Source organism: Lepidochelys kempii, chromosome 7 (assembly GCF_965140265.1).
Source record: "Lepidochelys kempii isolate rLepKem1 chromosome 7, rLepKem1.hap2, whole genome shotgun sequence".
Classification (NCBI taxonomy): domain Eukaryota; kingdom Metazoa; phylum Chordata; order Testudines; family Cheloniidae; genus Lepidochelys; species Lepidochelys kempii.
The window spans coordinates 35,993,840-36,014,853 of NC_133262.1; the positions used below are offsets into that span (position 1 = coordinate 35,993,840).

A 21,014-nucleotide genomic window follows, 5' to 3' on the forward strand; every position below is an offset into this window, starting at 1 on the left:
TCTGTTGCAGGCAAGGCCTCTCTCTCTTACAGTGTAGTAAATGGGCGTGAGGGGCACGGGGTGCAATAAAAAATAAGTGGGTGCAATGCAGGATGGGGGAAGAACTGAGAAAGGGGCTTGCTTGTATGCACCCTTTGATGGACCCATTGACATTTTCATATGGAAAAGGAACCTCAGGTATGCTGGCAAAGCAACCTGTAGTGACTTTTTCTGGTGATTTGAAGGTGTTCAGCAGCCTTTGCTGTGAAGGATACCTATTTTTTTTTTTAAAAAAGCATGTATTAATTATATTGGGGGGAGGGATAGCTCAGTGGGTTGAGCATTGGCCTGCGAAACCCAGGGTTGTGAGTTCAATCCTTGAGGGGGCCATTTAGGGATCTGGGGCAAAAACTGGGGATTGGCCCTGCTTTGAGCAGGGGGTTGGACTAGATGACCTCCTGAGATCCCTTCCAACCCTGATATTCTATGATATTCATATTTTAACTTGGCACTTTATCACATAATAGTGGGAATCCAATATATGCATTGGCTAGCTCATCCAAGGATAGCACATACGCTAGGTATTGTGGGAACACCAGCCATTCTCTCATCCTGCGAACACTGGACGCTCACCTGCTTTTGCAGTGTAAAGAAATATGAGAGGGAAAATCCATAAAGGCCTGATCCTACATAGTTTGAAAAACAAATCTCATTATTTTCTACCCTCTGCATGAAAAATTCCACACCCGCCTAGCACCAGATCCACAGAGGAAGTTAGGAGTTTAAATAGCTTTGTGGATCTAGATGCTGAATCCTGGGCAAGAAAAAAAGCCAGGAAAGTATTTGCATATTGGGCTGGATGAGGAATTTTTAGGTACAGAGAAATATATACTCTCACTCTGCATGTGAAGTGGCTTTGAACATGTCACCAACCTATATGTGGGCATGGTAGTAAAGGAGGAGCTAAATGCTTAGATGTCTGTCCAAATACTTAGTCAGATTCACCCCTAGTGTTTCTTCATTGGGGATTATGCCAGAAACAAAGCATGAGATGTAACAGCTAACCCCTTTCTCAATCCCTCCATCCAAAAATGTAAAAATTAGGCAATACCTCACTGTCATGGCTGATTTAGACAATATGCTAAGCATGTAGCCTCAGGAGAGACTGGATCAAAGAGGAACACTCTGTCAGGTTGTTGTAAAAGGTAAAAGATGCCCCAGTGTGAATAATTGTACTGGCCTCTGGTCAAGATGTCAGAGTAAGGTACAGGATATAATCAAACACTGCATGGGTGTGGAATAGACATTTCTATGTTGGGAAGCCTGCTTGTTCACGTGAAGCAACACAGAGGTTAGATGATAGGTTGGACATGTTTAACTCAGTGGGACTGCTTGCTGAGTAAAGGAACACATACTGTACATGCAAGTGCTTGCAGATTCAGAGCCATAAGTGTTTCATGATGGTGCTAATATCTTCATGCTAAACAACGTTTAAGTAACACATCTCTGATTTGCAGTAGCAGTGAATGTGAGGTGTCCAGCTAAAGAAATGTTGATATTCCAAGTCTTCTTGATTACATCTGCACTTGCACTACTTACATGTTTGTAGCAGATTTTAGTTGTTAAATTTGTGGTTGAAAACCATTAAAACTCGTCCCAGTAGAATATATTTTTCCTTTGTATCAATGAACTTAAGCTATCATTGAGACTTTTATGTACTTGTATATTTGCCTTGACATTAAATATTTGAGAGGCTGATCAAAAACCTTTAATATGGCTACTTACAAGTTTGAGTCCCACTCCTCCCCCACCCAGGAAGAACAGTAATCAGAGTTGCATCAAAAGTTTATTTTAATCCTAAACTGCATGTGTAGAAAGAAAAGAGGAAGCAAGTTATAAAGTACAACAGTTTTTAAATGAAAACAATAGTTTGCTATGGAGCTGTTTAGTGATTGCAAATTTATTCTACAGATATTTCTTATCATATTTTTTTAAAGGTGGCTGGAGACTATACAGAATCATTTTACCAGTCAGTTTGGCTCATTAAAAGAAAAAAAAGTCACAAATTAGGGATGTAAAATATTCAACGGTTAACCGGTAAGCACTAGTTTTATGGTTAACCGGTAAGCATTAGTTTTACTGTTAACCCACCCTAACCGTTAACCCCTAGCCGCGCCAGCCGGAGCAGCCCTGGGCCAGCCCAACCCGCTGCCCTAGTCCCTGCCCCTCTCCCTTTAATCAGTTAACCAGTTAAACGATATAATTTTAATAGTTTAAACGGTTAACTTTTAAAACGATATTTACATCCCTGTCACAGATGCGTCACAGTGGTACTCGGTTTGTCTAGGCAATATATCTTCATTATTCCTAGTAAATGTGTGAAAAATAGTAGTGAACATTCTCTCTCTCTCGTATCGATTAGTTCATGGGAAAAAATAATGACAAACTTTCTTTGTACCAGACATCCATTCAGAATGTCAGTTTCTCTATTCTGCATGATTAAAAGCTTGCAGTGGTAGTTAACATTAACTAAGAGATGTGTGAATCAGATATTGATCACAGTGGAATTGCACCCTTAGGCAATATGGCCTAGTGTATAGGACACTGGCTTGGACTCAGCAAAACCTGGGTTCTGTTCCCAGCTCTGCCACTGGCATTCTGGATGACCCTGGGCAAGTCATGTCACTGCTCTGTGCCTCAGTTTCCCCCGCTGGAAATGGGAGTTAATGATGCTGACCTCATTTTGTAAGGCACTTTGAGAGCATCTAATGAAAAGCACTGTATTAGAGCTAGGTTTTATTATTATTTGAAGGAGAAAGGCCCAAGATCTGGCATCAATTTAGACTTACTACGGTGTGCCCTCTTTTTCAGTTTTTGTGATATAAATCTATCTTAACTTCTCTCTTGCAGAGCAACAGGCAGGATGTGGGTGACAGTCTGTGTATATCCATAAAACCTTTTGGAGGAAGTAGCAGCTCTCTGTGAGGGGCTGAATATAAGTGATGAAGATGATTTAGCAAAACTGAAAATGTTAAGTAAATTGCATTGATTAATCTTTCTTTCCCGTCTCACAACCACCTGCCAAAAAGCCAGTCTTTAACTAGAATGCGTTAGAAGGAGACCTAATATGAGGGCAGACTGTTGCACATCTGCTTATTACTAGGTTCTCCTCTGAAACAAGTGGTTCTGCCCATTGTCAGAGACAGAAAACTGGACTGGATGGACCTGGGGTCTGATCCAGTCTGGCAGTTCTTATGTTTAACTCCCCCTTTGCTTCCACCCAAACCTTTCCATAAATATGCTGGTTGGAGTTGCATATGCAAAAAAAACAAAGTATCAGAATTACAAGATACAGGCACATATGTCTGAAGAGAGGATTGAGACTGTGTAACGTGGAGCAGTGCTACCACATATCAGAGGTAACAGTATAAATATTTAGGGCATTGCTATCATTTTCATCATTTCTACTCTGCGAAGATACAGCAAGCAGATAAGAGTGGCATTTGAATTTCTCCTCTTTCTAGAAGAGAAGAAACTTGCATAGGCTAGAGAGTGGTAGCTGTGTTAGTCTATCAACAGAGAGAATGAGGAGTACTTGTGGCACCTTAGAGATTAACAAATTTATTTGAGCATAAGCTTTCATGGGCTAAAGCCCACTTCATCAGATGCATGCAGTGGAAAATACAATAGGAAGATTCTCTCTTTCTCTAGAGAAAGAGAGAGAATGAAAAAATGGGGGTTGCCATACCAACTCTTAACGAGACTAGTTGGTTAAGGTGGGATATTATCACCAGGAGGGAAAAAAAACAACATTTGTAGTGATAATCAGGATGGCCCATTTCAAACAGTTGACAAGAAGGTGTGATTAATAGTAGGGGGAAAATTAGCGTGGGGAAATAGTTTTTAGTTAGTGTAATGACTCATCCACTCCCAGTCTTTATTCAAGCCTAATTTAATGGTGTCTAGTTTGCAGATTAATTCCAGTTCTGCTGTTTCTCGTTGGAGTCTGTTTTTGAAGATTTTTTGTTGAATAATTGCGACTTTTAGGTCTGTAATTGAGTGTCATGGGAGGTTGAAGTGTTCTCCGACTGGTTTTTGGATGTTATAATTCTTGACGTCTGATTTGTATCCATTTATTTTGCCTAGAGACTATCCAGTTTGGCCAGTGTACATGGCAGAGGGGCATTGCTGGCACATGTTGGCATAATCACATTGGTAGATGTGCAGGTGAACGAGCCTCTGATAGTGTGGCTGATGTGATTAGGCCCTATGATGGTGTCCTCTGAATAGATATGTGGACACAGTTGGCAATGGGCTTTGTTGCAAGGATAGGTTCCTGGGTTAGTGTTTTTGTTGTGTGGTTGCTGATGAGTATTTGCTTCAGGTTGGGGGGCTGTCTGTAAGCAAGGACTGGCCTGTCTCCCAAGATCTGAGAGAGTGGGGGATTGTCCTTCAGGATAGGTTGTAGATCTTTGATGTGCTGGAGAGGTTTTAGTTGGGGGCTGAAGGTGATGGCTAGTGGCGTTCTGTTACTTTCTTTGTTGGGCCTGTCCTGTAGTTGGTGTCTTCTGGGTATTCTTCTGGCTCTCTGTCATGGGGTGCAGACTCACCCGGCAGCGCCGCCTGCTGGTCATCTCGAGGAATTAGTGTCCAGCCTCTGGAGCGCCTCCTTCAGGCCGGTGTCTCACCGCCCCTGGCCCCCGTGTCCCTCCCGGTGCACTTGTTTTGGGTGCTACCCCCTGGCAGTACCCCCACAGTTCTGGGTCTCTCCCTCCCAGGTGAACCCCCACCCACTATCTCCATCTTGCCTCAGTCTTAGGCTACTGCCAGTCACCAACTAGTTCCTGCTTCTTGTGGAAGACTGCAGTATAAGGCCCTCATCACAGGCAAAGGGGTTTGGACCTGCTGCCTCTGCCTACCCGTGGCTGCCCCTGCAACCCCTGTACCTAATAGGCCTTCCCAGGTCTGCAGCCTGGGGCTTTCCTAGGCCCGAGCTCCCCGGCTCCCTTGGCCTTCCCCAGCCCTGCTCCCAATCTAGGTACTTTCTCAGCCCTTGTAGCCAGGTCCCTCTCTCCCCAAGCTAGAGAGAGTCTCTACTGGAACTTCTGGCTCAAACTTTATAGAGCCAGCTGGGCCCTGACTGGGGCATGGCCTCCAGCTGCCACCACTTCCCCCAATCAGCTGGGGTTTTGCTTCCTTCCCCAGCCCCAGCCCTAGCCCTCTACAGGGTTTTTCCAACTCCCTCAGGGCTGGAGCGGGTGCTCACCCTGCTACACTCTGTCAATCTGTTTTTTTCACTTCAGCAGGTGGGTACTGTAGTTGTAAGAATGTTTGATAGAGATCCTATAGGTGTTTGTCTCTGTCTGAGGGGTTGGAGCAAATGTGGTTGTATCGTAGAGCTTGGCTATAGACAATGGATTGTGTGGTGTGGTCTGGATGAAAGTGGGAGGCATGTAGGTAAGTATAGCGGTCAGTAGGTTTCCGGTATAGGGTGGCGTTTATGTGACCATCGCTTATTAGCACCATAGTGTCCAGGAAGTGGATCTCTTGTGTGGACTGGTCCAGGCTGTGGTTGATGGTGGGATGGAAATTGTTGAAATCATGGTGGAATTCCTCCAGGGCTTCTTGTTCATGGGTCCAGATGATGAAGCTGTTGTCAACGTAGCGCAAGCAGAGTAAGGGCATTAGGGGATCAGAGCTGAGGAAGTGTTGTTTTAAGTCAGCCTAAAAATGTTGGCATACTGTGGCGCCATGCAGGTACCCATTGTAGTGCTGCTGACTTGAAGGTATACATTGTCCCCAAATGTGCAATAGTTGTGGGTGAGGACAAAGTCACAAAGTTTAGCCACCAGGTTTGCCGTGACATTATCGGGGATACAGTTCCTGGCGGCTTGTATTCCATCTTTGTGTGGAATGTTGGTGTAGAGGGCTTCTGCAGCCATAGGGGCCAGGATGGTGTTTTCTGGAAGATCACAGATGGATTGTAGTTTCCTCAGGAAGTCAGTGATGTGTCAGAGATAGCTGAGAGTGCTGGTAGCGTAGGGCCTGAGGAGAGAGTCTTCATAGCTTAGCATAGGCTAGGAATGCAATCTAGATGATTAACTAGGTTATGAGAAATGGGTCTCTTCTGTGATGGTGAGGGAGTGTGAGAAGTCTTGTCTAGTTACTTTTTTCTTGTGCTTGTAAAGTTCCCTGGGATTTCTCTTTGCACTCCTTCAGATCTCCTGAGGTGAGGAGGCCTTTACTTCTGACGGATGAGTTCTGGATATTGATTCCTTCAGAGCTCATTACTGGTCTAGGAAACGGGACATGGGAGAGAGGACATAATGCATTCTGCTTTCCTCCCCTGCTCATAATGATTGCAAGCCCTACTTCTGTAGCACTTCCTGTCCAGGGAGTGGGGGGGACTGACTTAAGTCTCAATTTCTGGCACATCTGTGGTAGAATAAATACCATTAGATTAAAGCATCTACCTGTTTCTTTTCTTATTCATTCCTTCCCCATCTTCTCTATTCTCCTCTCTGTAGTGTTCTTTCTGAGCTCTCATTCCAATGTCTTGCCATTGGCCTGTGACACGGTCAAGAATTTTGCTGCAGATTTAGGGAGATTTTTTTTTCTTAATTCCTGAGGAGCCTGCTCCTTTTATCTGTTGGTAAACATTCAGTCTGTTGTAAACATCTGCATGGTTTTTTTTCTTGTGTAATTTTACATGTTGTTTGATGATAGAAATTGGAAAAGGTCCAATGATACACTAATAAACTGCAGAAGTTTTACAGTGTAGTACGAATGAAGACCTGTTCATAGTCTGATTTTAAAAAAATGGGGCCAGGGAGGGAATGAACCCTTTCTAGGATGAACTCTAAACCAGTAGCTGTCAAACTGAGGTCCATGCTAATTGTCTGTTTGGGAATGTGGTTTGGTAACATGTTAACTGTCCTTACTTCTGGCTGCTAAATTTGATTAAAAGACTATCAAAATATTTTATATAGTTGGTTATGTTATCTGTCTACATAAACAATTGCTATGGTTGCCCCAGCAATGTAATGTGAATGGGAGGGGAGATGGTGCATGAGAAAATCTCTCAAACATATTTTAGTCCATGCTATGAAAATGTTTGAGAACCCCTGAAATAGGCTCCTCCTTTCATGGTTCTCTCTTTGATCCTGGATCTGCTGACAGTTATGCACATGCATAACTTTATTTACATGCACAAGTTCCACTGAGTCAAAATTAAACACACACATCATTGTTGATAGGATTTGGGCCTTAGTTTTCAAAATGAAAGATTGTCTTAGGTATGTCAGGAATTTCAAAGAAATGTTTGTTTTCAGTAATAATTTAAGGGCTATTTAACATTAAATTGAATATTGAGTAACTGAGGATGGTGGGAGTTCTGACACTTCTGATCAGTTGGCCTCTGCCCCTATATGTCATGTTCTAGCTGGGGGATTACTTTGGGTGAAGTATAGACTTTATAACTTTTACTTTCGTTTACATCTTTGAAGATCCTGGTAGGACAACTGAGTAGACCTAACGCTATATTTTCTAGTTTGACTACATTAATGTAGTTTAATTATTTATCCTACTTTTTCTATTATTTAATGTGAGGTACTTTGATACATAGAAGTGATTAACACAATTGCAAAACGAGTTGTCTAGATGTTAATACACACATTTACTGTACTGAGTCAATTCTCCTTTGCACGTAATTATAAAGAATTTCAGAACAGGGTCAATATGTACAAAATTATTTTTAATCTTAGCCTGAAAGGATACTGCTGTCACATGAGACATTCCAAACTTTGACCTCTGACACATGGTTTGATAGCTTGTAGCAGCTCTCTTAGAAGACATCACTGTTACATGCAGAATCCACCCACTACACAGTTGTTTAACTGGTTTCAGAGTAGCAGCTGTGTTAGTCTGTATTTGCAAAAAGAAAAGGAGTACTTGTGGCACCTTAGAGACTAACAAATTTATTTGAGCATAAGCTTTCGTGAGCTACAGCTCACTTCATCGGATGCATTTAGTTGTTTAACTGTGCTATATAGCTGTACGTGATGCTTTCTGTATGAAAAATTCAAGATAGAAATTTAGATTAAAATCTGCTCTTTGAACCGCACTCCATTGAGGGTATAAATGTTGACCATTCAGTGCAGGAATCCTAAATTGCAAATCTAAGTAGATTTATTGGTTAATTGTTCAAAGTTAAATATAGTCTTTCATATCAACCCTATGTAAATTGGTGTTTCGATGTTGTCTTATCACCATCAGTGGCTCTCTTTTTTTGAAGAACACCTTATTAATGCTCCTAGTACAGTATTCCCAAGCATTAAAACCCCAAATATACACGATTTGGCTTTTTTTATTTGTCATCTGTCTTTTAAGCATTTGGGGTTAATGTTTTCAAGAAAAAGGAACAGGAGTACTTGTGGCACCTTAGAGACGAACAGATGTATTAGAGCATAAGCTTTCATGAGCTACAGCTCACTTCATTGGATGCATCGAATGGAACATATAGTAAGATACATGTGTGTTTTTTTATACACACACAGAGAGAGAGAGAGATAAGTTGGAAGTTACCATACAAACTGTGAGAGGCATAGGGCCTAATCACATCAGCCACACTATCAGAGGCTCGTTCACCTGCACATCTATCAATGTGATATATGCCATCATGTGCCAGCCGTGCCCCTCTGCCATGTACATTGGTCAAACTAGACAGTCTCTATGTAAAAGAGTAAATGGACACAAATCAGACGTCAAGAATGATAACATTCAAAAAGGTTTAAGAGTAGCAGCCGTGTTAGTCTGTATTTGCAAAAAGAAAAGGAGGACTTGTGGCACCTTAGACCCTAACCAATTTATTTGAGCATAAGCTTTCGTGAGCTACAACTCACTTCATCAGATGCATACTGTGGAAAGTATAGAAGATCTTTTTATACACACACAGCATGAAAAAATGGGTGTTTACCACTACAAAACGTTTTCTCTCCCCCCACCCCACTCTCCTGCTGGTAATAGCTTATCTAAAGTGATCACTCTCCTTACAATGTGTATGATAATCAAGTTGGGCCATTTCCAGCACAAATCCAGGTCGTGTTCTCCCCCCCCCCCCCCCCCAAGCCCACTCCAGTTGGAGAACACTTCAATCTCTTTGGTCACTCGATTACAGATCTAAAAGTTGCAAATCTTCAACAAAAAAAATCAGAAACAGACTGCAAGGAGAGAGTGCTGGATAGAGTTAACTTAGGCTTGAATAGAGACTGGGAGTGGATGGGTCATTACACAAAGTAAAACTATTTCCCCATGTTTATTTCTCCCCCTCCACCCCCCACTGTTCCTCAGACGTTCTTGTCAACTGCTGGAAATGGCCCATCTTGATTATCACTACAAAAGGTGTCCCCCCCACCCCCCCGCTGTAATACCTCACCTTAAGTGATCACTCTGGTTACAGTGTGTATAGTAACACCCATTGTTTCATGTTCTCTGCGTATATAAAATCTCCCCACTGTATTTTCCATTGAATGCGTTCGATGAAGTGAGCTGTAGCTCACGAAAGCTTATACACAGAGAACATGAAACAATGGGTGTTACCATACACACTGTAACAGTATTCAGAGTAGCAACCGTGTTAGTTTGTATCCGCAAAAATAAAAGGAGGACATGTGGCACCTTAGAGACTAACAAATTTATTTGAGCATAAGCTTTCGTGAGCTACAGCTCACTTCATCGTATACCTTTTGTAGTGATAATCAAGGTGGGCCATTTCCAGCAGTTGACAAGCACATCGAAGGAACAGTGTGGGGGGGGGGGGGGAGGGGAGAATAACATGGGGAAATAGTTTTACTTTGCGTAATGACCCATCCACTCCCAGTCTTTATTCAAGCCTAAGTTAATTTATCCAGTTTGCAAATTAATTCCAATTCAGCAGTCTCTCCTTGGAGTCTGGCTGTGAAGTTTTTTTGTTGAAGAATTCCCACTTTTAGGTCTGTAATGGAGTGACCAAAGAGATTGGGGTGTTCTCCGACTGGGTTTTGAATGTTATAATTCTTGACATCTGATTTGTGTCCATTTATTCTTTTATGTAGAGACTGTCCAGCTTGGCCAATGTACATGGCAGAGGGGCATTGCTAGTGCATGATGGCATATATCACATTGGTAGATGTGCAGGTGAACGAGCCTCTGATAGTGTGGCTGATGTGATGAGGCCCTATGATGGTGTCCCCTGAATAGATTTGTGGACACAGTTGGTAACTGGCTTTGTTGCAAGGATAGGTTCCTGGGTTAGTGGTTCTGTTGTGTGGTGTGTGGTTGCTGATGAGTATTTGCTTCAGGTTGGGGGGCTGTCTGTAAGCAAGGACTGGCCTGTCTCCCAAGATCTGTGAGAGTGATGGGTCATCCTTCAGGATAGGTTGTAGATCCTTGATGATGCGCTGGAGAGGTGTTTTAGTTGGGGGCTGAAGGTGATGGCTAGTGGCGTTCTGTTATTTTCTTCGTTGGGCCTGTCCTGTAGTAGGTAACTTCTGGGTATTCTTCTGGCTCTGTCAGCCTGGTTCTTGACTTCAGCAGGAGGGTATTGTAGTTGTAAGAACACTTGATAGAGACCTTGTAGGTGTTTGTCTCTGTCTGAGGGGTTGGCGCAAATGCGGTTGTGTCATAGAGCTTGGCTGTAGACAATGGATCGTGTGGTGTGGTCTGGATGAAATCTGGAGGCATGTAGGTAAGCATAGTGGTCAGTAGGTTTCTGGTGTAGGGTGGTGTTTATGTGACCATCGCTTATTAGCACCGTAGTGTCCAGGAAGTGGATCTCTAACAGACTCCAAGGAGAAACTGCTGAGCTTGAATTAATCTGCAAACTAGATACCATTAACTTGGGTTTGAATAGAGACTGGGAGTGGCTGGGTCATTACACATATTGAATCTATTTCTTTAAGCTAAGTATCCTCACACCTTCTTGTCAACTGTCTAAATGGGCCATCTTGATTATCACTACAAAATTTTTTTTCTCCTGCTGATAATAGCTCATCTTAACTAATTAGCCTCTCACAGTTTGTATGGTAACTTCCAACTTATCTGTGTGTGTGTGTGTGTATATATATAGATATATATATCTTACTATATGTTCCATTCTATGCATCCGATGAAATGAGCTATAGCTCACGAAAGCTTATGTTCTAATACATTTGTTAGTCTCTAAGGTGCCACAAGTACTCCTTTTCTTTTTGCGGATACAGACTAACACGGCTGCTACTCTGAAATCTTTTCAAGTTTTTCTCTGAAACCAGAAATGGTAGAAACTTACCATTGGTATGCATTTTTTTTCAACATGAAAGCTCAGATTCTCATGTAATTAAATGACTTCTAGAGCTGGGGTTTCAAGAAAAGCACAAAATATCATGAGTCACATGAGAAAATTATGAAAGACGACAAAACTACAAGTGTGGCTTTAAATGTACTTCTGACATTTCAGGAGTCCATTGCTTTCTTGAGGTGTTACTGTTACTCTAGCAGGAAAGAATAATTTTTGTAAATTAAGTTTTAATCTAGATTTGTGATGTTTCTAAGTATAAACATCATATATAATACTGGTATTTTTTTTGCAAAACACTGTACCTACAGAGAAATGAAGACAAAACTTAATTTAAAAAATGCTCCAAATTTATGGTTACTTTCTAATCATACTGGGGGAAGGGAAGCATTCAGAAGCAGTGATTTTAAAATAGCAATGCTCGCTGGCTGAACTCTGTATCACACAATTGCAAAACCTCTTTACATTGCAAATTAACGTGTGGGATTTATATTTAAGTTCACATGTGGCATATAAATATGCTTATATTCTTGGAACACACTTATATCCGCATCTCTTTTGTGGAAATGGAAAGCATCACGACACGGACCTCTGCTGATAATGAAGTATTGCTGTGTTAAGAAATATTACTGACTACGGGTCTGATCCAATGCCTATTGGAGATGGTGGAAAGTTTCTGTTGACTTCAGTGGGAGTCAAATTGGGTCCTAAAGCCTTAGAAGAAGATTGTTTTAATAATGCTGAAATAATAACACAGGATTGAAAACTTATCCAGACACCCCCTGTGCAGAAATAGACTAAAATTGTTAGCTGATGACTGATACAAAAGATGGGCAACAAGGTGTTGGGGCTACATCGTGATGAGAGCACAGTTGCTGGAGCTCTGTCTCGGTACTGCCACTGGACTCTACTTAGGGTTCACTCTTTCATTGCCACTGGCAAGTGGGCATTTGATAAACTTGAAGTCTGTCTGCCCCTTACCATGATTCCAAATAGTTGCAGTAAAATTGACCAGTCTTGTTCATACTCTTAGGAAAGAACACTAGGAGAATTATTATTACTATTATTCTTTAAATAGAACGCTTAAATGACTTCAGTAGATGTTGAGGGCACTCTGCACCTTTCAGGTTCATGCCCTTTTTTGTGTCAGGGTCTGTCTTTTCGTTCTTGAAGCACTTCCATATCTCTGCTGCTGTAGAAGTAACAATCTTTTATAATTTTTGTCCATGATCAGAAAAAGAAATGTAGAGTAAACATAAGATATATTTAAAATAATGTAAATTAAATAATGGAAGGGTCACTGGAGCATTAAATTAAAGGAATGAGCAGGGCTGGCCAAATTAATTATACCTCCTGTGGATCTTTGTGCTGTTCAGTGCACATCTGACAAGATAAACATGCTTACTACATGGTTAACTTTGCCATGTTAGCATGTACAGTGCAGCCTATCTTCTCTCCAATCACTGATGACAAGGGTAAGAAATAATAGTGTATCAAGTGTCAGTCCCAAGACAAAAAGAAAAGGAGTACTTGTGGCACCTTAGAGACTAACAAATTTATTTGAGCATAAGCTTTCGTGAGCTACAGCTCACTTCATGGGATGCATTCAGTGGAAAATACAGTGGGGAGATTTATATACATAGAGAACATGAAACAATGGGTGTTACCATACACACTGTAACAAGAGAGTGATCACTTAAGATGAGCTATTACCAGCAGGAGAGCCGGTGGGGCGGGGGGGGGGGGCCTTTTGTAGTGATAATCAAGGTGGGCCATTTCCAGCAGTTGAGAAGAACGTCTGAGGAACAGTGCGGGGGTGGAGGGGGGGAATAAACATGGGGAAATAGTTTTACTTTGTGGAATGACCCATCCACTTCCACTCTCTATTCAAGCCTAAATTAATTTATCCAGCTTGCAAATTAATTCCAATTCAGCAGTCTCTCGCTGGAGTCTGTTTTTGAAGGATCTACAGCTTATCCTGAAGGACTACCCATCACTCTCACAGATCTTGGGAGACAGGCCAGTCCTTCCTTACAGACAGCCCCCCAGCCTGAAGCAAATACTCACCAGCAACCACACGCCACACAACAGAACCACTAACTCAGGAACCTATCCTTGCAACAAAGCCCGTTGCCAACTGTGTCCACAAATCTATTCAGGGGACACCATAATAGGGCCTAATCACATCAGCCACACTATCAGAGGCTCGTTCACTGCACATCTACCAATGTGATATATGCCATCATGTGCCAGCAATACCCTTCTGCCATGTACATTGCTCAAACTGGACAGTCTCTATGCAAAAGAATAAATGGACACAAATCAGACGTCAAGAATTATAACATTCAAAACCCAGTCGGAGAACACTTCAGTCTCTTTGGTCACTCGATTACAGACCTAAAAGTTGCAAATCTTCAACAAAAAAACTTCAGAAACAGACTCCAATGAGAGACTTCTGAATTGGAATTAATTTGCAAACTGGATACAATTAACTTAGGCTTGAATAGAGACGGGGAGTGGATGGGTCATTACACAAAGTAAAACTATTTGCCCATGTTTATTCCCCCCCTCCAGCCCCCACTGTTCCTCAGATGTTCTTGTCAACTGCTGGAAATGGCCCACCTTGATTATCACTACAAAAGGTCCCCCTCCGCCACCCGCTGTCCTGCTGGTAATAGCTCACCTTAAGTGATCGCTCTTGTTACAGTGTGTATGGTAACATCCACTGTTTCATGTTCTCTATGTATATAAATCTCCCCACTGTATTTTCCACTGAATGCATCCGATGAAGTGAGCTATAGCTCACGAAAGCTTATGCTCAAATAAATTTGTTCGTGTCTAAGGTGCCACAAGTACTCCTTTTCTTTTTGCGAATACAGACTAACACGGGTGCTACTCTGAAACCGGTCTCAAGACAAGAACCTGGGTGTCTTGGTTCCAATTCCACAGTCCATCCCTAACTCCCTGAACTAAACTGCTTTCCAGCAAAGTAACTGAATCTGTTATCCCAAGTGAAAAATATGGGTGATGATAATTTATACTTGCATGGTTCTTTTACATCCCTACATCTCAAATCACTTCACAAAAATGGATAGAAACCATTATCCCCATATTATAGTTCACCTTCCTGAGTATAGAAGATTAAAGCAATTTGCATGAGAGTCTCTGTGGTCTAGCAGATAACATACGGGTCTGCCACCTCAGGGCAGTGCTCTGTTCCAAAAATGGTTTTACATATTTTCTTCAAGCTTTGCAGAAACCTTTGCTTTTTGAGTAATCTGGCAATTTTCAGGGCAAACTAATTTTCCAGGCCAAAATTATAGGGAATGAAGAGAGCACTTTTTCTACTGTAGTTGGTTGCACACTTTACTGTGGAGAGTTTATTGCAGGGGTCGGCAACCTTTGGCACGCAGCCCATCAGGGTAATCCGCAGACAGGTCTTGAGACATTTTGTTTACATTGACTGTCCACAGGCACGGTCCCCCGCAACTCCCAGTGGCCGCGGTTCACTGTTCCCGGCCAATGGGAGCTGCAGGAAGTGGCGGGCCGCAGGGATGTGCTGGCCGCTGCTTCCTGCAGTTCCCATGGACCTTTACAGGGTGAAAGCTATAAATTCTCCTCTGGATTGGAGAGGAAGGAGGGGTTAATTTTTCCCACCTCTTGGCAAACCAGTTTACTTGAAAAAAACTAGGAGTACTTGTGGCACCTTGGAAACTAACACATTTATTTGGGCATAAGCTTTTGTGGGCTAAACTCCACTTCATCGGATGCATGCAGTGGAAAATACAGTAGGAAGGTGTATATATATACACAGAGAACATGAAAAAATAGATGTTGCCATACTAACTGTATGCCCACCTTAATTAATTGGTCTCGTTAGAGTTGGTATGGCAACACCCATTTTTTCATGTTGTCTGTGTATATATATCTTCCTACTTTATTTTCCACTGCATGCATCCGATGAAGTGAGTTTTAGCCCACGAAAGCTTATGCCCAAATACATTTGTTCGTCTCTAAGGTGCCACAAGTACTCCTCGTTCTTTCTACTGATAGACTAACACGGCTACCAGTCTGAAACCTGTTTACTTGAAGTGAAGGTTTGAATGTGAAGGAGCCTTCTTCTGAATCCGTGAATTTTTGGGGGGAGAATGGGGAAAGAGGAAATCACCGCAATGGCTGGCATCGCACTAAGCTGAACAGCCATGCAATATTCTTAGACTTGCGTGCTCCCAAGATACAGTGGCATGAGTTCTCACCAGGCATGCAGCCATACCTTGACTCTCCTTTTGATGATTTATACAGTCAAACCTTAATCTGTTTTGATTGCATTCTAATATTTGGATTATCTCGTGATTTAAAAAAAAACAACAATTAACTAGCAGGCTACAAGCATGTTAGCCTTCTGTCTGTACTCTCTCTAGCTTTTTGCATAAACGTTTCAGCAGTTATAATAAAATACTTTTTGGCCACCTGTCCATGGCAGTTACTTTTGTTATCTTTTCCTTTTTTAAAAGTCCAGCCAATATTTCTAGTTTGGTTGGATCAAAAACTTTCTTTGTGGAGGATTAACCATTTTCCTTTACCATGAATAGGTTGCTATCCATAACCTCTTGGGAATGGGCTATTCTATTTTAGAATTTGTAAGGTTGCCTGGGAAATCTATGAGAACAACAGCTGCAGCAGAGAAATGCCACTTTTTCAGAACCGCAATGTGATGGCTATTGTAGAGCTTTTCTGAACACCAGGAAAGGTTCAATAGTATCTAGACAAAGATAGGCTAACTACAGCAGTGCAGGGGAAAAAATGTTTGTGAAGAATCTCTGGGTGTCTGGCTGTGCGAGAACTTGGCTATTCATGTATTTAACAAACCTAACATGCCTGTACTCTGCCTCCGTTGAATATAGATTTAATGAAAAACTGCGATCTTGTTCTAACGCACAACTGTCCCATACACTTTATTATTATACATTTATGTAATCATAGAATCATAGAATATCAGGGTTGGAAGGGACCTCAGGAGGTCATCTAGTCCGACCCTCTGCTCAAAGCAGGACCAATCCCCAATTAAATCATCCCAGCCAGGGCTTTGTCAAGCCTGACCTTAAAAACTTCTAAGGAAGGAGATTCTACCACCTCCCTAGGTAACGCATTCCAGTGTTTCACCACCCTCCTAGTGAAAAAGTTTTTCCTAATATCCAACCTAAACCTCCCCCACTGCAACTTGAGACCATTACTCCTTTTCCTGTCCTCTTCTACCACTGAGAATAGTCTAGAACCATCCTCTCTGGAACCACCTCTCAGGTAGTTGAAAGCAGCTATCAAATCCCCCCTCATTCTTCTCTTCTGCAGACTAAACAATCCCAGTTCCCTCAGCCTCTCCTCATAAGTCATATGTTCCAGACCCCTAATCATTTTTGTTGCCCTTCGCTGGACTCTCTCCAATTTATCCACATCCTTCTTGTAGTGTGGGGCCCAAAACTGGACACAGTACTCCAGATGAGGCCTCACCAATGTCGAATAGAGGGGGACGATCACGTCCCTCGATCTGCTCGCTATGCCCCTACTTATACATCCCAAAATGCCATTGGCCTTCTTGGCAACAAGGGCACACTGCTGACTCATATCCAGCTTCTCGTCCACTGTCACCCCTAGGTCCTTTTCCACAGAACTGCTGCCTAGCCATTCGGTCCCTAGTCTGTAGCTGTGCATTGGGTTCTTCCGTCCTAAGTGCAGGACCCTGCACTTATCCTTATTGAACCTCATCAGATTTCTTTTGGCTCAATCCTCCAATTTGTCTAGGTCCCTCTGTATCCTATCCCTGCCCTCCAGCGTATCTACCACTCCTCCCAGTTTAGTATCAGCTACATACAAAAACCTCAAAACCATAATTATTCATTCAGAAGCTTTTTTCAGTTTTAGGTCAAGACAAGAGGAGGAAGGGTCCAAAATATCACTTCAGTGAACTTAAAAGGAAACAATATGTCAAATAATTGCCTGCATTTAGGAGATGCATAATGTTAATTTTGCTAAACACAGTCCCAGCTAAAATTCTGGAACAAAACCCATTATGCTTTGGGGAATGTACATCTTGTTTTCTTATATTCTACCTAGTGAAGCTAAAGGCAGAACAATCCACAAAATTAAATCATATTTTAGCTAGAGCAGTGTACTGTAATACTCAGTGAAGGCCAAATCATGAGAGACTTACTAAGATTAAAACCCCATTGTCGGTTTTGCCTAAGAAAAAAATGAATGATAAAGATCTTTTGGATTTAACAATGTGATAGATTTGATTTCAGTTGGCATTCTAGGTCTGATGTTCAAAAGCAGTCACCGGTGGCTTAACTCTGCTCCTGTTGCTGTCCAGAGGTGGGCCAACTCACAGCCCTACTGAAAACCCCACTCTGAGCAAAAGCTTCACCCTTGGCTACTCTCACTGTGTCCATCTATTGCATTTGCCTCTAAAACATAGGACAGGATGGAAATCTGTTTGCTACTCTTTTTCTTAGTACAATGAGAATTGGTCTAAGAGAGGATCGAGTAGACTTAAGAAAACAAAAACAAATAAAACGTCCCCTGTAGGTTTAAAAACTCATGCAAATAGGGAAATTCTGTTCCATTGTGAGGAGGGCAAGGCTGTGGTTCAGCTTGAACATCTTACGATTCCCTGGGAATCTGTTTGGAACCATAATTTGCTGATACAGATAAAATTGCTTCTATGTTATTTTGGATGCTGTGTAGTCAGTTTGGTATATAAACAGTAAATTGGGTCCTGAGATTCACTGTGAATACAGCACCAAACATATTGTTCAATCAAGTCTCTGTTGAAAGGCTTTACATGCCAGTTGATGTTACTGTTTCCATCTGGCTACATGTCTGTAAATGTTTCTAAGTCAAGTCCTGAAACATTAGATGAGCTGATAATTATTTATCTTCAGAGAGACTTATTTTTGCTAATTATGCATTCTGAAGAGCAGTTATTCTGTGGTACTTAAACTGTGCAGTCTGAACTTATCTATAAATTGATGCAAGAGTATTCACCAAAATAATGCTAAAATTATGGGGAAGGACATACGTTTGTCAATACTTTAAAATGGATTATTAACAGCATTAAATATGGTTAGACATAATCACCCATGATACCCACTTACTTTTGTTCCTCTACCATGGCAGATAGTTGAATATTATTCTTGTAATTTTGCAGTACAGTAACTCCCCACTTAACATCCTCTCACTTAATGTTGTTTCGATCTTGCATCCCTGCTCAGTTACAGAACATGCTCCATTTAAAGTTGTGCAATGCAACCAAACAACGTTATAGCAAAGCTTGCTTTGTCCACAGCACCTCCCGCCCGCCGGCAGACCCCGTGGATCAGCGCCTTCCCCCTCCTCCCCCTGCCTCCTGCCCGCGGCAATCAGCTGGCTTGCAGTGTTCAGGAGGGAGGGGGGAGGTGCGAGGACTTAGCACGCAGGCTCCCCCTGCCTCTTGAACACCGCAAACCAGCTGATTGTTGCCGGTAGGGGGGGAGGCTGCGTGCCGAGTCCTTGCTCTTCCCCCTCCCTCCCCTGCCCCCTGAATGCCACAAGCCAGCTGATTGCCGTGGGCAGGGGGGAGGACGCAGCGCGCCTCCTACCTTGCTCCCCTGCCTCCTGCCCGTGGCAATCACCTGGCTTGCAGCATTCAGGGGGCAGGGGAGGGAGGAGGAGCCTGCGTGCTGTGTCCTCGCTCCGCCCTCCTGAATGCTGCAAGCCAGCTGATTGCCGTGGGCAGGAGGCAGGGGAGGGAAGAGTGAGGATGCTATGTGTGGAGTAAAGGGGTGGGGGGAAGAAGAGGTGGGTTAAAGGTGGGAGTTTGGGGGAAGGGGTGGAGTGGGCGGGCCGAGGGTTGAGCCATCCGCCCCCCTCCCCCCGGTGCTTGCAAAGTAGGGGACGCAGCTGCTCATGCTGCGCAACATGCTTCTCCTACCCTATGGCACCTTCAGCCTCCTTGCCTGCCTTGTTGTCTCCAGTGCCAGTGGGCTCTGCCTGTGTGGGGTAAGGCCGGGGCACCTCTCAACTATAGTACTGTACTGTATGGCAAATTTTTTTTTCTCCTGGAACCTAACCCCCCCCCCATTTACATTCACTCTTGTGGGGAAATTGGATTCGCTTAACATCGTTTCACTTAAAGTCGCATTTTTCAGGAACATAACTACAATGTTAAGAGAGGAGTTAGTGTATTTGTATAGGGACAAATTTAGGGCCCAATCTTGTCCCGCTGATGCGAGTTTTGCTACTGACAGCAATAGGGACAAGATTGGGTGTGTAAAGCCTAAAACTTAAAAAGTTGAACATAATGAGGTAGAAGGTACTGAAGTCAGTGGGAGTGCTGAGCAGTCACCTGAAAGTAGAATTTGGCCCAAACTGTTGGAGTAAAACAAATGTTGGGACATAAATTACATATTTCTTTTGTTTTTCCCTCCCTCTTCGCTATTCTGCTTCTTCCCACCAGCACCACGCAAGCATTGTTTTTACTGCTAGACGCTATTAGCGGTTTTAATATGTAATTCAAGAAGTCCTACCAGGTACATATTGGTAGAATCTAATGTTGAAACATTAGTAGCTCTTTTAGCATCTAATTACTGGCATGCTGTCCCAGGAATTAAAAACACTGCAGTAGTTAGGATGTGGAATAAATTGGGGAGGTATGTGTTGCTTTGTGAAATAGTGAATTGTTTGTCTATATCACAAGACTAAAATTAGCTCTGTGGAGGGAAGAGCATAACAGAGTGCAAGACACTACTGTAACAACATTTTTTCAGTTACTGTCTTCATCATCCAACCTACAATTATTACGCCCTATTTATGGGCAAGTGTAGATGGGATTCTTATTAGTGAAAATTAATGTATAATATTTTCTCTATCAGGACTTGACTCTCACACTTTTAAGTACATAAACTTAATTGTTTTCTGTTTATTTTCAGACTTAGACAATTGATCAGTTCTTAAACTGCCCATAAATAACTGCTGATAGCTGTTCATTTGTTGTGGTTTGGTGTGATTTTTGTTTTGTTTTGAGTAGGCCAAATCCTGGTACTTGTTTCAGAAACATCAGTGACAGTTGCGCCCCGTTCTTTAAACCTAGTCCTTACTTGGGCCAAACATCTGTTGGAGTCATATTCATTAATACATTGACTTCAGTGGTGGTCATTTTGCCTAAGAACAGCAGGGTTTGGCAAGCAGATATGCAAAACCGTATAAATCCCCACAAATCTGCATTTTCATGTGCAATTCCTATAATTGCAAACCAAGTACTTGTGTACTTTACAGATCCAGTACTTTACTCATACCTTTAAATTGTAAGCTGCTTAAAGCCTTTTGGTCATGTGTTTGTTCAGTGCCTGCTATGGTGGAAATCTGGTCCTCACCTAGGTACAACTCAGTGCCAACTGTGTACAATGGTTACATGTCCATTTCTACAGTTATACATGTTGTGTAGTTTTGAAAATGTATTCTAATTCAAACCTTATTGATCCTGAAACTGATCTGTTGTTACGTGTTTCATTTGAGGAACCCAACTGTGAGACTTGCAGAGTCTCTTGAACTTCCATTGATCCTGCTTGGAGTTGATGGTGTTCAGTATGTTGTAGGGCTGGATTCAATATTAAGATGGTGATTTTTGTTGTTTAATGTTGCAGTGGGACAAAGAATTATTTATTCTAATTAATATAACAAAGGTGGTTCT

The 21,014-nt window shown here is 42.3% G+C and overlaps 1 protein-coding gene across 3 annotated transcripts in view; it reads left to right on the top strand.

Annotated features, from left to right (window-relative positions):
* Nucleotides 1-21,014, top strand: part of NUP210 (nucleoporin 210) — a 117,722-nt gene that overhangs the window by 1,055 nt on the left and 95,653 nt on the right. Inside the window, exon 1 of one of the 3 annotated variants that reach the window (XM_073352191.1) lies at nt 2,676-3,009. The exons of the other annotated variants lie outside the window; for them this stretch is intronic. Coding sequence (XP_073208292.1) covers nt 3,008-3,009 — 2 coding nt within the window. The 5' untranslated portion in view covers nt 2,676-3,007. Of the gene's footprint in view, nt 1-2,675; nt 3,010-21,014 lie in introns of those variants that run through there. 3 annotated transcript variants of the gene reach the window in all.